The 12,017-nt window shown below is 37.1% G+C and overlaps 6 protein-coding genes across 6 annotated transcripts in view; 2 read left to right on the top strand and 4 right to left on the bottom strand.

Moving 5' to 3' along the window:
• Pmar_PMAR019049 (copper homeostasis protein, putative) lies at positions 1-1,030 on the bottom strand (the record flags this gene model as incomplete). The annotated part of the gene is made up of 4 exons (XM_002780106.1): positions 1-54; positions 332-436; positions 664-847; positions 900-1,030. The coding sequence occupies 4 exons, from the start codon at positions 1,028-1,030 to the stop codon at positions 1-3; spliced, it is 474 nt and encodes a 157-aa protein (XP_002780152.1).
• Positions 1,031-3,329: 2,299 nt separating this feature from the next.
• Pmar_PMAR019048 (hypothetical protein) lies at positions 3,330-3,822 on the bottom strand (the record flags this gene model as incomplete). The annotated part of the gene is made up of 2 exons (XM_002780105.1): positions 3,330-3,564; positions 3,596-3,822. The coding sequence occupies 2 exons, from the start codon at positions 3,820-3,822 to the stop codon at positions 3,330-3,332; spliced, it is 462 nt and encodes a 153-aa protein (XP_002780151.1).
• A 1,903-nt stretch (positions 3,823-5,725) lies between these two features.
• Positions 5,726-8,275, bottom strand: Pmar_PMAR019047 (hypothetical protein; the record flags this gene model as incomplete). The annotated part of the gene is made up of 7 exons (XM_002780104.1): positions 5,726-5,742; positions 6,526-6,596; positions 6,904-6,975; positions 7,084-7,163; positions 7,213-7,260; positions 7,309-7,392; positions 8,210-8,275. 7 exons carry the CDS (start codon positions 8,273-8,275, stop codon positions 5,726-5,728), a joined length of 438 nt encoding a protein of 145 aa, XP_002780150.1.
• A 524-nt stretch (positions 8,276-8,799) lies between these two features.
• Pmar_PMAR019046 (hypothetical protein) lies at positions 8,800-9,293 on the bottom strand (the record flags this gene model as incomplete). The annotated part of the gene is made up of 5 exons (XM_002780103.1): positions 8,800-8,858; positions 8,909-8,975; positions 9,017-9,105; positions 9,155-9,215; positions 9,288-9,293. The coding sequence occupies 5 exons, from the start codon at positions 9,291-9,293 to the stop codon at positions 8,800-8,802; spliced, it is 282 nt and encodes a 93-aa protein (XP_002780149.1).
• Positions 9,294-9,688: 395 nt separating this feature from the next.
• On the top strand, positions 9,689-10,192 carry Pmar_PMAR019045 (60S ribosomal protein L12, putative; the record flags this gene model as incomplete). Its single annotated transcript, XM_002780102.1, has 1 exon — positions 9,689-10,192. One exon carries the CDS (start codon positions 9,689-9,691, stop codon positions 10,190-10,192), a length of 504 nt encoding a protein of 167 aa, XP_002780148.1.
• Positions 10,193-10,717: 525 nt separating this feature from the next.
• Pmar_PMAR019044 (hypothetical protein) overlaps positions 10,718-12,017 on the top strand; it is a gene marked incomplete at both ends in the record, with an annotated part of 2,145 nt that continues 845 nt past the window's right edge. Inside the window, 3 exons of the mRNA XM_002780101.1 lie at positions 10,718-10,831; positions 10,911-11,031; positions 11,523-11,629. Coding sequence (XP_002780147.1) covers positions 10,718-10,831; positions 10,911-11,031; positions 11,523-11,629 — 342 coding nt within the window. The remainder of the gene's footprint in view (positions 10,832-10,910; positions 11,032-11,522; positions 11,630-12,017) is intronic.

The following is a 12,017-nucleotide window of genomic DNA, read 5'->3' as shown; positions in this document are numbered from 1 at the left end:
TCAACCTTCATCGGAAGTTCCTATCCACAACAACAAGAAGAAGAAGTTTCTAATCTATTAGAAAGATTCAGCAGAATGTAACCTCAAGTATACCTACACTCCGTGAATGTATTTGAGTTATCCCAGTATACTCAACTAAAGGACGTATATTATGCCTTCTTATACCACCTAATAGTAGACAATCATATACAACTGATCATAACCAATGCTACAACACTCACCTGCCATAACTATGCTCATATTGATATTCATCATCGTCACATGTTTTTGCATATCTCGTAGTACCTAATACTATATATACTATGATATCCAACATCATCATCATCATTACATCCTTCCCTTCCTCAGCAGTAGTATGTAAACCAGATGTAAGGATTCGTCGAACACCACATTCATATAATTCATCAATTACTCGAATAGCAGCTGTAGTAATATTCTGAACATAACCTAATCATATTCCTAACTTTTGAAGGACCTTACTTTAGTATCAATCGATACGTAGTCGATAGCCTTATGAAAGGTTACTGGCCATGGTGCTGAACAGTTCACTACTCTCGATACAGCATTGATATCGGGAGAGGATGGGTTACTCTTCGATAAAGCTCCAAACTACTAGTAGTAGATACGATAAAGAGTATTATCATCATTAATGCAGGCACTCACCACAACACCATCCAGATTGAGTCCTTCCCTTTTCCATATACTTAACGTGTTTAGCATATTATCCATTTCCAAAGGAGTATATATAAAGTTGCCACCACGACATCTCAGCATACATACAAGTTTCACTCCGTGTTGTGAACATATGATGATAGTATCTTTGATAAGGTCTAGGGATGGTGTCAACCTAATATTATTAGAGTTTACCATCATAGGATTACCAATAGTATTCTTGTTACCCATCAAATTCCATCTCTGAGCATAGCTCAATCCTATGAGCACCTTTCTCACATGCAATCTGTACTTCCGATAAAGTACTACAACAAATCTCGAGAATCTCAGGGACAACGGAAGTAGCGCCCGATGACATTATATATGGCTTATTAATAATACTGTATGATGGTGTATAAGCCTTTTCCTATACCTCAAGTGTATTATGAGCTACCTTATTTGTGTGAATGTTATCATCAGTCTTTACTTGTAGTGTTGTTCTATGTACCACCCAAATATACTAACTCGAATCATTCATTACATAAGGAAGGAGACGACGGAGACGACGACGAACTTCTTCTCCAATATTAAGATAAAACCTCGTTAAAGCTCACAAATGAGTTTGATATGTTGAGGGTAATCCATTGAAAGGGTATATTATTATTGATAATGATGAGTCTCTGATAGGCCACAATTATAGGAGGATGATGATGAGGATGCCTCGTAATCTAGTATCATCATTATTAGCTTCACCGATAATTGTGTAGTGCAGAACCCTTCTCCAAACATTATTGATGCGATGGAATTTACACTTCTTTACTTGAGTGATAACAGTATTTCCTCATTTAATCGTACCCGTCACTATATGCGCTTGTTATACACATCAGGCCTAGTGTTTACCACCATCATGAACCAATCAGTGGTAACGAGTCTAGCATAATGATGATGATGAGCATCAATAGTGGTCAACTGGATGCTGATCATAATGTAGTTACCTCTACCACCATTGCATATTCCCTTGTATTCAGCACCCCTTAGACTAGACACCTGACTATAGCTAGTATAGGGGTATCTCTGCGGCGGCGGGATGCTGTTATAACCTGAGTAGCCTTGATAGAGTTGCTGTCATATTATACTGGTTGGTACGATAGGAAATCATGCTTGCCGCCGCCCAAACAACGAGTCAGGGAGCCACCCTGCCCCCACCGTTCTTAGGAGACCGTGGTCCTGACTTGACGCGGTGCTGCTGCCTATGGTCCATTAATACCCATGATAGGTTTGAACTCATGGCCATACCAGGACTTGCCACCATTCTTCTCCCTCAAAGTTTGAGGCTCAAACTGGAGGATAGAATAATAATAACAATACGGCTCAGGGATAACAGGTATGTCTATAACGCACTTGTTTCCGCCACCTCGTTGCCGGGGCTTAGACCCATCTGACGGTGATTGAATAACGCGGCCGTCGCCGTCGTCGCCGCCGGATGCTCGAGGGCCTCACGCGTAGTTTCCACTCTGCCTAGAGTCCTCACAGGGTATGGTATATACATCATTAAAGGACTCAATATTTTATGATGATCTTTCTATTATCTACCATACTGAATATACTCCCATATAATCGGATTATTATTATGATTACCATTATCCATACCATACTACCATGGTATGATGTTACATGATAATTAACATTACGCCGTGTATGGTCATGATGATAATGATGCACAGATTATTTCCCTTTAGAAAGGGGAGGCTACATGTAATACTATATTGCCGCTACTGTAGCTGCGGCTTCCCACATAGAGGTCATAGTGACTTAGTGACGACATGGAGACATAGTAAGGGGAGGACATGAAGACTGGTATGAGGAAGAAGAGGAGGAGGAGGCAATCCTACTTGGAACACTGAACTCATAATGATGTTCATGATGTTCATGATGTTCATGTTGGTTCATACCATATGTATGAACCATAGTAGGACTACTCTTCATTAGGTTGTGCTAGCCTCATTGCAATCTATCATCATAATCATTTACATAACAATAACTTGACAGCTCATGATCATTACATTATAAAGTCCATTATCATCATCCGCCTTAGCATCAATTGATGCAGCTTTAACTGCTGCTTTCCAGTCTATATGACAGGATGATGCCCGATGATGATGAGGATGTGTATCATTATTCACCTACTAATAGTACTACTACAGCTATAAATGCCATCTAACTTATTATTCTCCCTACCCTAGATGTTGAGACTGCTATGGATCGTTGCCAATGTAATGATCCCGCTGGTAGAGGTAATCTAAAGTTCACAGGATTCACCTTCCCAACATCTATCATCATCATTGATGATGATGGATCATAACATAGTCTATCATCTTGAGTAGTATCCTGAAATATAGTACTCACCATAATCATAGTAGTAGTAGAAGCCTGTTACACTACTACTACCCGCTTCTCCTCTACTTCCTCCTCCTCCTCATTACTATTATTATCATTGTCACCTCCTGTAATAAGTTGTAGCTCTGCTAATCTTCTCTGCTCATGTGTATTCATCAATACATTCTTTACTACATGTACGACACCAGTTGTTATCTCACTTGGCATATACCCAATGTTTATTAATATACGTTCATACCTGGCAACCATCATGATCATCATCATTACTACTATTAGGAGCACTACGCATTGCGTATTTCCCTCTCTCTTTTTAACATTTCCCTCCACTTAGCATTATTCTTCATTAACTCATCTTTAAGCTTTATTATTTCCTCTTCCTCCTCATCATCATCATTATCTCTCTTCCTATCATCAATATCACATTGTATACGATATAATTGTTCTTCATAATAATGTCTATCATTCACAGCGTTAGTTGCTGTAATCTGCCATTCTAAACGTTCCCTAAGATCATATCTAATACCACCAGTATTATTATTATTACTACCCTCTTATTATATCCAATTCCTTAGTCTTATCCTGTATCATTGTTTCTAATTCATTGATCCTATTGTCAGCATCAGTGAGCTTATTTTTAAATTCCTCCAGATCATGCTGTAAACTTTGTATATGATGTTCACTTGCTAATATACTACCCGACATCTTACGCCCATCATCTATTCTAGTAGTATCAGATAAACCACCACCACCACCACCCGATAAACATCCACCCATTTATGATGATCGGTGAGATGAGTGACGATTATGCGCTAAGTAATCGAGAGAAAATATCACAGAAACGGATAACATTTCTCAATGCACAAACGTTTATAACGGAGTTGAGTATCTACCCACCATCATCACTATCTGTATATAGGACTCCCATATCGTCCAGCGCCTCAACGTGGCGTGGGAGTGATACTCATACGGGGTATGCGAAGCTAGTCCGCTTATACGGTATTAGTTATACCGAACTCGACAATCACCCATCGGGTGGTGCCTGAGTGGCGGTGATTCCCCCTCGCCCTCCTCCTTTTCTTTGTTCGGCTCTCCGCACATCTCCTCCTGTAGGGTCCCTCATACTCGTCATCACCCCCTGGCGGCATCGCAAGCGTCCCCATCGATTTACCGTGGTATCCTAGTAAGATAACCCTACAACGTCAATGGCTAACTTGGCAGCAAGGTAGACGTAGCTCGTTACCCGTCTCTTGCCCAACCACATGTAGTCTGCCTTCACGATACATTCCACACCGACTCCGTCCACCTACGCTTCCCTGGCTACCACGTCGACCATCTGCTTTCGGCATCAATTCCGGGGACATCTCAGCGGTCTTCACGTCGTCATCGCATCAGCGGTGGTCTGGTCTCACTAATCCGCGACGATCTTATCTATCACCATTTGTATACCATTACTTACATCGACTCAAACGATTTTTTCTGTATACGTGCCACAGTTGTTCTTGATAACACCCAACATCCTTTCTTATCGTTATCAATTATTAACTGCTATTTTCGCCCCTCTGTTAGAATTCCAGAGGACTCTCTCCCGCATATTCCCACACAGCACTATTATTCTGGGAGACTTCAAATATGCAACAATTCTGCCTACTCGGTTTGTCATCTTCTTCTCTATGGCTCAGGTTTGAACAGGCTTCGACCATCCTTCATCTCTACATCGGTACCACCCGAACTCGACGACAAGTACTTCTTCATGCTCCTCTAGTTGACTAAGGAACTGTTTTACGTTTCATTCACCCTTGCCCAAGCTAACCACCTCAACCTGTGATTTTCCTCTGTAGGTACCGCTACTCTTGCTGTGTGGAATTGGGAGACTCCCGTCCGCTGGTCCGGTTAGTTTTTTATCGACCTTTGCTCTTTTATCTCTGTCATGGCAGGGGATTTCAATGTCGCTCTTTACCACTCTACTGTGCATTATTCGCCGTAAGGGCGATACGCCAACAGGCGTGTAACGCCCCGGTAATAGGCGTTGCGTTGCGTTGTATGTAGGAAAGTAAAAGGATAATATGATTACCTATGTGAGTGTGAGTATGGGGATAGCAGTGTTGGATAAGAGGTGTATCTATAGGGTGGTAGGAACGAGGCATATAACAGAGGATAATGATCATCATACTATAATAGGTTGATAGATACTATGTTGTTATGTTCCAAGTGATAGTGAACATAGTATTGAGATGTAATACAATCTGTACACAGTATGCTAGACTAAGGTGATGTTGATAGTAGTCAATAATGAGAATGATAATAATCAATATTGCTATGACAATGAATGATGATAACCATGGTACTATATCGTTGTGGTTTTAATCTGGTATATATAACTCCTACAAGGGTAACATGAGTCATATTACATGACTACGACTGTTGTTATTACTAGTATTGCTATAGACACCTATGAAGGGTTATTATATATTGCATCGAACATCAATGAGGCGATTGATGGTATGATGTTGGTATCGTAAAGTGTTGTTGTAAGTAAAGCATAATATTCTTCTATCTGATATCATTGATGTTGTTGTTAAGTGTTGTCAAGAGGGACACATGACCATACTGTATTAACACAATATGTATTGATAAGAGGTATTTTTAATTATTTGTAATTGTGTACAACTTGGGGCAATCACTGTGAATGGTTTCCTAAACTGAACATACCTATAATAAGCATCATCATGGGCAGTATCATCATTTAATATATTTATTATTATTACGGTCCACTAGATGTTCTTATAACCCACCATAATTCATATTTACCTGCACATAGTAGTGATGTATCTATATAAGTTGTAACATACCCACTAAATACTTCATCATTACTATTAAGTTGTACCTATTCATAATACTAATAATCATAATAATGATAAACCATAATACCTCAGCTAGGACCTCCTTTACTTCATCTACCAATATATTCCTCCTCTCTGCAATACTTAATATACTTTCTGAGCTACTACTACTACTAGTTGTTGTATTATTATTAGCAAACTCATCAACATTCCGTGGAAGACCCTCTGCACGATGTATCTCTATGTATGCACCTTAACTAGTTATGATGATTATGATGATGGTATGTAGTAGCGATATGTAGTACCACAATTTGGATCTCTATCGAATTGCGTATTAATACAAGTGGGAATCCGTGAATTCTGAATGTATGCTATATGCATATCTTCAGCATCTACCCCAGCAATAACATTATTAGGATGATCCTGAATATTCATAATAAACTACTATTTATACCAACAATAATAATGATGATGGCAGTACTACTATTACTACTTACTTGACACGCAGGTTGATTAGAGTACATACAGCATTCATCGTAATTATTATTGAGTATTCCTCCTATTAATGTTGTATTATAACATGGATTTATACGTATATCCATTTGATAATATATATTCCATGTCCTTGATACCATACCTTCTCCTTTTGATGATGATATGGCGTAAGTATAGTCTATATCATTTACTAATCTCATCTTATAATCATCTCTGATAATAACAACAATAAGTATTAATGATGATGATGATGAGGATTTTACTATTACCATTACCTTAACTGAGATAGATACTTATTAGTATCGGGTCGAGGATAACGAGCATGTGTACCCCAACTATAGTACCCCTCATCCACATTAACAGCAGCATCCATAGTCTTATAGTGTAGTAGTGGTAACAATAATGATGATATTACCATTATTAGTATAGACTATGAAGTGATGCTGAGTGTTTCATATTCAAATATAATAATAATGAAGTCAACACAGGTAGACGAGAACAATGCAGTAGTGATAATAACTTATCAGATGATTCATCAAGACCATCATCATCATCATCATTCTTGATACTACTGTACAGATAAAGACCATACCTATCATAATGGTTATGCTAATTAACATATGCTATTAAAGTACTACTATTACTACCACTACTATACGAATGATGAGACCACACCAATATTACCGCAGAGGCTCTCTACTCTTCCTTCTCGTCGTCATCATCATAATCGAATGCACCTCTCAAAAGACATGTATTATCACCATATCGTGACCCGAAACCCTGAGAATTACTATCCTATTATTACAATAATCTAGTGTATTGTTATTACCCTCTTCCTTGCTTCAGCAGCAGTACGTGTCTTCATTGGTGGAGGTATCTTATTAGTATTATTATAATACTACTACAATTATAGATAATATATTACACTAGAGTTCTCATATCCCCACATTGGTGAATCGTCTTCCTCATTATTATCATCATCCTCTATAGTTCCTTGTAATGATTCATCCTAATACCATGATGATACTATGATAGGATTGCATACTTATCATTACTAGTATTAAACAATCATCAATGCTGTTGTTGTTGTTGTATATATGAGGTATACAAAGAGCATCCGAATTAGTGGAGAATCTGGTATTAGGATTCCCATTAGAATATATAAGTGTATCACTGTCAGCTAAGTATCTAACTGATAGTATAAAGTTATATTTAATTTAGTACTACCTAAAAACATTGATAGTAGTAGTACTGGTGCTGCTAGTATGAGGGATTGTAGTCATAGTAGTACTGGTGCTGCTAGTATGAGGGATTGTAGTCATAGTAGTACTAGTGCTGCTAGTATGAGGGATTGTAGTCATAGTAGTAATAGGGGATGTATTGATAACATTACCAGTAATATCGACTATTGGTAATAATATTTGAGAGGAAACTTCTTCTTCTTGTAATGATGAATATGGTATTTGTATATATGGTGGTGGTGGGTGCTTATACCTCCAATCTGAGAGTATACTATCCATAACTATCCATAGATTAATACTACCACGACAACACTCTTCTTCTCTTCTTCTTATGTCATCATTATCATCATTATAACCTGCATAGTTATGATGACGACGGAGCACATGATGTGATACCAAAGTTTGGCGATGACAACATTCTATTACTACCAATACTACTACTACTACTACTACTACTACTACTACTACTACTACTACTACTACTACCACTACTACTACTACTACTACTACCACTACTACTACTACTACTACTACTACTACTACTACTACTAGTACTACTACTACTACTACTACTACTATCACTACTGTGACCGTGTATAGGTCTGAGGTCGCTAGCATCATCATCTTCTTCTTGTTGATATTGTTGTTCATCCTTAGATAATATAATATTATCATAATGAGCAGCAGTAGACGATGGGGACAAAGAGGCAGGCACTATGCCAACGATGACATTGATGTCTATGTAGATGTATTAATATAATAATAATACACTATAATCCAACTGTAACAACAACATAATAATATCCCCTCTACAGTGTAGGGCCGCCTAGACCTATTAATTGACTACTACAAAAGAGCAGTACTACTCAAGTAACTTTACAATGATGATGATGAGGATAGTGTGGTATAATGATTAATAGGAAATGATGATAGTAATACTGACCTTGTATTATTACCATACTTACGATAATCCCTAGAGAGTATTACCTTAATAATACAATCAACAACATGGAGGTGGGATAGAAGAATAACTATAATATTAATGATGAGAGAATGCAAAAGCAGTAGTAGTAGTAGCATCAGCATGAACAACAACAACAACTAGGCAACAATAATACAACAACTCAGTTACTACTGTTATCAATATTAATAATAATTCTTTATATGAGCATAATTCACATTATAGTGCAGAAGCACTGAGAATGTTTCCCTTTACTACCGGAATCTCCATTCTCTGATAACAATAATAATAACACTACTGCTACTACCATTACTGTTACTTACCAGCTTGAAGAGATTTAGGTACAGCACTAACATGAATAGGTGTAGGCACAGTTGGATTAACCATTATCTAATAATATTATTATTAATCATTAGTATTATTACTACTACCTTGGTCTCAGTCAAAGTCTTAGTATCTTCTAACTCTTTACCTCCACAAAATATGCGTAATCTACCAACTTCACTTACTGGTAAAAAGTCTGATCATAATCATGATGAGCTTGGTTATTAGTGTTCAATCATCATCACCTTTAGGCCACTTTTCCTCATGCATTACTCTCTTCTTAACATCCATAACAGTATCATTTACCTGTATATTATTATATAAATATACTCTATATGAATATTAGTATTACACTAAACTCTTCCTCTAATGGTTTACCATCATGATTGACAAATATTATCCTTAATTTAACGCTCTTATCATCACCGTGATGATATGCAGTAGTTGTCTCATCTTCTTCCTTATCTACTAACATCGAGCCCACCGTATGTTGTGTATCATCATACATAGCAGTAGTACTTGTCATACTAACTTGATTAACTAATAACAGGATGATAATAAGCAGCAGAGAAGTGGCGGTATCATCATCATAATCACAAACAGTCTACTCTTGCCAATCTTGAAGTGTCTTGCATTTCCTCAACAGTACCACTCATCACCCCGTCTGCGCACTCGGATTGGTAGTTTATCGATCACGTGATCGATTTGAAGGTTAACTCAATCAATGGACCTTATTACTAGAGTCTGGTAAAACTTTGTGTGGACCGCTCATATCAAAGATGGCTCCTAAGTTCGACCCTAATGAGATAAAGATCATCTATGTTCGCCAGTATGGTGGTGAGGTTGGTGCATCCTCTGTTCTAGCCCCTAAGGTTGGTCCTATTGGTATGTCGCCTAAGAAGATTGGTGAGGATATCCAAAAGGCTTCCCAAGATTGGAAGGGTATTAAGATTACTGCACAATTGGCTGTACAGAATCGTAAGGCTACTGTTACCATTAAACCTACTGCTACTTCTTTGCTTATTAAGGAATTGAAGGAACCTCTACGTGATAGGAAGAAGACTAAGGATATTAAGCATAATGGTAACCTTACTATGGAACAAGTATTGGGTGTTGCTAAGAAGATGCGTCCTACCTCTATGGCTAAGGAGTTCAAGGGTACGGTTAAGGAGATCCTTGGTACTTGTCGTGCTATTGGATGCAGTGTTGCTGGACGTAGCCCTCAAGAATGGCAAGCTGATATTGATACTGGTGACTTTGTCCCTGAGGAACCATCTGACTAGAAAAGAGGAACAATGACGAATATCAACAACGTTATTAATACTAATGTAACGGCTGTTTCCTCATATGTTATTGTTGTATTGATGGTATTAATAATGATTGTAGACATTTAATTGTGTTTCTAATGATGAATAAGGATGATAATAATAAATCTGAGTATATACCTTATGAGGATTATCAAAAGGATTTAATAAATCTTAGAGTAATTTGATAAACCATTTAAAGATAATATAATTCGATTATGATAGGCCCAAGCAGCAGCTGCAGAGGGTAGGAAGATGACTGTAGATGATCAGTATACTTCTGAGGACATTGATGATACTATGCTATTAGCCTCAACACTATTATCATCATCTAGGTCATTACCAAATATATATGATGTAATACCAGTATTGGTAGTACTACTACCTCATCGTCTTCATCATCATCAGACTGATGCATTAACAGCATCTGATATTGCCAAACCAGGGGGATTTAGGAGGCACTTTATCCAAGCTACTACTACGCCTGATGATGAGGTAATACCCATGCAGCAGGAAGAGCAGGAGGAGTCTGCGGAGAGAGAAGGAGAACACATCATCATCACACATTTTGGAGATAATACATCTCTAAAGGCACCCTTATTATCTGATAAACAAGAAGTAAGCCCATTACGTTAGGATGGTATACTAAACATATTATTAGTGTATTAATGATGATAGTAGTAGTGGTAGTAAGAAGGTAGAAGGTATAGAAGAGAGTCATGAAGCATCATTGAAGGAGTCTATTATGGATAATCTTACGTATATGTTCGATTTCTTTACTGATGTTGAGAATAATAATGGTTATGATGATGATAGAGGTGGCTTATTCGATGATAGAACCTCACAGGAGCTATCATTATGTATTAGACCTCATGAGAAGAGCAATATCATAAAAACGGTAATAATAATAACAACACTATAAATAACAACATTGAAGTAACATTATTAGATATTATCAATATTTAAATCGTTCATTGGTGTTGGTATACTTTTCCTACCTAATGCATTCCATAATGGTGGATGGTTATTCAGTTGTATATGTATGGTAATATCAGCATTATTATCAACTATTGGTATGTATAAATTAAGTTCATGCCATGAAATAACACATAAAACCTATCCACAAATGGGATATGTTGCCTATGGCAATACTCTCTATTATACCATATCATTCCAGCTAGCATTGAGTCAATTCTGTTTTGGTATAACAGGTGTTATATACATAACAAATACACTAAGTAATAATAACAATACCTATTCAATGTAGTAATACTCCTGTTGTTGCTATTTGTTGTAGGTCATATAGTAGGATGTATTGTATCTGGTGATACGGGTGATACTACTACTACACATGAGTCTTATCTTATACAAGGATTAGATGCTAATTATGATAAGATAGTACAAGCTTTCTATATAGTAGTTTTGGTTACATACATTCCATTATCATTTATAAGAAGGATTGGTAATATGAAGTTCACTAATTTGGTAATAATGATAATAAACCGATACAAATAATTAATATATTACTATTTAGTAACTTAATCAGGTTGGTGATTTATGCATCCTACTATCAGTAATATTTGTTATGTATTCGGCATGTAGATCATTAAGCATATATGGTATATCAGATGGTGTTAAGGCTATAGATAGTGGAAGAATGTTATCATTTATTGGTACTGCAGTATACTCTTTTGAGGGTATTGGATTAGTTATACCAATACGTGAGAGTATGGCTAAACCACAATACTTCAATATTGTATTGACTTGTATGATCACGTTTATGGGATTAATGCTATGTGCTTTT

Source organism: Perkinsus marinus (assembly GCF_000006405.1).
Source record: "Perkinsus marinus ATCC 50983 genomic scaffold scf_1104296944428, whole genome shotgun sequence".
Lineage (NCBI taxonomy): Eukaryota > Perkinsozoa > Perkinsida > Perkinsidae > Perkinsus > Perkinsus marinus.
Note: the sequence above shows the minus strand (reverse complement) of the source record. Positions and strands in the feature narration are given on the sequence as shown.